General features: G+C 40.0%; 1 protein-coding gene across 3 annotated transcripts; it reads right to left on the bottom strand.

Moving 5' to 3' along the window:
* Positions 1-198: 198 nt before the first annotated feature.
* LOC117949640 (UDP-glucuronosyltransferase 2C1-like) lies at positions 199-3,341 on the bottom strand. Of its 3 annotated transcripts, XM_034880103.1 has the most exons (3): positions 3,243-3,341; positions 1,322-1,859; positions 199-1,210 (listed from the first exon to the last, which is right to left on the bottom strand). In XM_034880103.1, exons 1-3 carry the CDS (start codon positions 3,278-3,280, stop codon positions 236-238), a joined length of 1,551 nt encoding a protein of 516 aa, XP_034735994.1. In that variant the 5' UTR covers positions 3,281-3,341; the 3' UTR covers positions 199-235. The 3 variants fall into 3 exon arrangements, with proteins under 3 accessions (XP_034735994.1, XP_034735992.1, XP_034735993.1); XM_034880101.1 differs by having other exon boundaries at positions 199-1,859; XM_034880102.1 differs by having other exon boundaries at positions 199-1,859; positions 3,138-3,335.

The following is a 3,341-nucleotide window of genomic DNA, read 5'->3' as shown; positions in this document are numbered from 1 at the left end:
CACACACACACACACACACACACACACACACACACACACACACACACACACACACACACAGTTTTCGGACAATCGCACCCCAACCCTGTTAATTTGGTCTTGGTATTTTGTTTATATATACTGTATATTATATAACCATGGTGACAGACAAGTTTACAACTGGCATATATCGCAACACAGAGACTTGTGGCGTAAATCTTGAATTTCCCACAGAAAAAACATTTTGTTTTTAATGTCATTCATGTTTAACCTTTGTCACAACAAAAACAAATCTCCAGAGTAACCTTACAACTGAAATGCAGGTGAATGTTACAAGTAAAGCCAGTACCAACAAAACAGCGAGCACATCAACAGAGTTGTAAACAAACCAGGACATTTTGTTGGACTGTGTCTGCAGATGACGAGCTCCTTTATGTCTTATGACATATTCTATCCAAAACACTGCCTGGTCCAGTGGTTTCAGGGGCTGATCTCTGTGCAGCCTTGAGAGCTTCTGCATGTTTTCCCTGTAAGACGAATTGTAAAGAACTGTCATCAGGGCATCTGCAAACATGTGTCTATTAAGCTTGGCAATATCCACAATCACAGCTCCTCCCTTTGCTTTGATTCTGGAGAGGTTATCGGCCTGGTCAAAGAATAGGGGAAGTCCAACTACAGGAACTCCATGGTAAATTGTCTCCTGAACCCCGTTTGTGCCTCCGTGGGTGACAAACACTTTAGTTTTGGGATGTCCTAAGAGGTCGTTCTGTGGCAGCCAGTTGACCAATAAAGTGTTTTTGCCCAGATTGGCTGGCTTCTGTCCAGTATATCTCCATACAACCTTTTGAGGCAGCTGGGCAAAGGCTGCGGCAATCTCCTCAGCAACATCTTGAGGAAGCTTCTCGACTAAAGTTCCTAAGGTCATCATAATGACCCCATGGTCTCCAGAGCTCTGGACAAACTCCTCCAGGTCTACAGGAAGTGGCTTTGGGGGCTTGCACTGAAATCCAGCAATGTAGACTATATTTGGCATTGTTGGACGTGGAAATTCAAAGACAAAGTCATTCCTCATAAGCCATATATCCGCATCCAAGAAAAATGTTGAGTAATCCACACTGGGGCCAAAGTACTTCTTAACTAGTGGTTTGTAATGAGGTTCTGTGATGTATGACATAGTGTACATACCTAAAGTATAACTCAAAACATTCTTTATTCTTTGAGGGAAGGTCATCTTATCTGTCAACTCCGTTGCAGTGAAAGGAATGTATGACAGAGGTGAGGGGGCAATAAGGAAATGAGCTTCACCTTGAATGGTCCATCTGACATTGAAAACAAGAGGAACTTGGAGCCGACGTGCCAACATTGCCCCTCCGCCGATGCCGGGGTCGGTCAGAACCAAGTCAAATCTGGCTTCATGAAAAGACTGCATCAGGTTTTCATCTTCAAACATCTGAATGATCATTTCACTCATTCCCTTATGGAGCTGAGACATATGGTTCACAACCAGTTGCTCAATCTGAATTTGAGTCCAGATTTTAGACCAAAAAGATGTGTGCCCACCCTGAAGCCGGACCTCCAGCTGTCGAGACAAAAATGCTTTAAAGTAGTTTTCCTCAAATCCACCAGGGCTGAGAACAGTGACAGAGGTGTAGAGAGGAGACCTTTCGCTGACGTACCAGCTATCAGACGCACGAACCACAGTAATCTCATGGCCTTGAGCATGCAGTTCCTGTATGAGTACTTTCATGTTTACCCAATGGCTTCCATCCAATGGGAACACCAGGATTTTGCCCCCAGATGCACCGGACAGTTGAATCAACAGCAGAGCAAATGTGATTATAGACGATTGAGGCACCTTCATGCTGATTTCCCTCTGATACCTTGAAAATACACAAAAATAAGTCAATAAGAGAGTGATGCTTGTTTGGTTTGTGTTTACACTCATAGTATAACAATAAACACAGTGACGGAAAAAAACTGAGCACTTTTACTCAAATGCTATACTTGGGTACAATTGTGAGGCACTTTGTAATTTGATGTTACTTTTTACTTCTTCTCCACTATATATGGGGGATATGAGGGATATATGCACTTTTCACTCCCTACATTATTTGACAGCAATAGTTACTTCTTACTTTGCAGATAAAAAAAAAATGAACATAAAAAAACATATGATATGCTTGTAAAGTACAGAGAGGACAAAAGTAGGCTACTCACTTCCCTTACTGAAGTAGACAAACAGATACTTGTGTTAAAAGGTACTTTGGTAGAAGTAGAAGTAGGCCTACTGATTTAACTTTTTTACTCAAGTAAAATTAACAAAGTGCAAGCTTGGAAATTTACTTAAAGTATAAAAGTAAAAGTAACCGTGCGAATGACAACCATTATTTAGAGTGCAAGCCGAGAAACTTTAGTGGACACGAAAAAAAGGCAACTGAAATAACAGACGTGAGCAGGGGCGTTCAACAATTACCATTATGAATCAAGAGCCAGGAGCAACCTAGCTAACAGGTGAAGTACACAAACAATAAAATCCCTAGCTAACTTACTTTAAATTTGTAAGAACCATAGACCATTACAACAACAGGCTTTAATGAACTGACTGCATAAGTTATATAACTTATAGTTCTCAAAGATGCACACATACTATCTCAACTGATTATCCTCCGACGGGAGTCTCTTTTTCTTCTAAGTGCAAGGAGTAGAAAGTACTGATATTCCTGTTAAAACGTAAGGAGTAAAAGTAAAAAATTGCCACAAAAATAAATAGTAAAGTAAAAATATCTGAAAAATCTACTTCTCTGGAAACGTAGTATACATTTTTGAAGATTAAACCAGTGGGTGGGCCCTCTCTTCATGTTTCAGATGCCTGAGTTGTTAAGCAGTTCCACCAGAAACATTTCCCCTCTAAACTTCTCAGATGGTTTCATTTAAATAACAGTTTGATGTCAAAAGACTCAACAACTGATGAAATAATATTTTAAAACACAAGTTGATTGCAACAATTGTTTACAAGATTACTTTGTTAAATTTATTATATAAAATAAAACAGTAAACTTAATTACCAAGACTTCCACAGACCACGTTTCAACAAAACACACTCCAGGTCCATGTTTTTACTTTATGTGTGCACAACACAGCTTTTTATTAACACTTACCCAAATCCAGGTACAAAACAACCCAACTTCAAATGCCTGTTCAACAGCAGTTTTAGTTATTTGATAAGATGGTAGGTGCACAGAAAGAAAGCGTGGCGAATGCACCTCATAGTTGGACCTTGAAATGCATGACTGGCTCGCATGTCCTGACATGTGATGTGTTATGAACTGCTCTGTTGTAAAGAAGGTGTACTGCTGCAGATA

Source organism: Etheostoma cragini, chromosome 8 (assembly GCF_013103735.1).
Source record: "Etheostoma cragini isolate CJK2018 chromosome 8, CSU_Ecrag_1.0, whole genome shotgun sequence".
NCBI lineage: Eukaryota > Metazoa > Chordata > Actinopteri > Perciformes > Percidae > Etheostoma > Etheostoma cragini.
The sequence above is the reverse complement of the archived record's forward strand: the minus strand, read 5'-3'. Positions and strand labels throughout refer to the sequence as shown.

Bases quoted from the DNA above. Each gene is read 5' to 3' on its own strand.
- LOC117949640 (XM_034880101.1), bottom strand. From the start codon at position 3,280: ATGCGAGCCAGTCATGCATTTCAAGGTCCAACTATGAG. The intron at 1,860-3,242 runs GTGCATTCGCCA...TGTATTTTCAAG, and splicing joins TTTCAAGGTCCAACTATGAG to GTATCAGAGGGAAATCAGCA.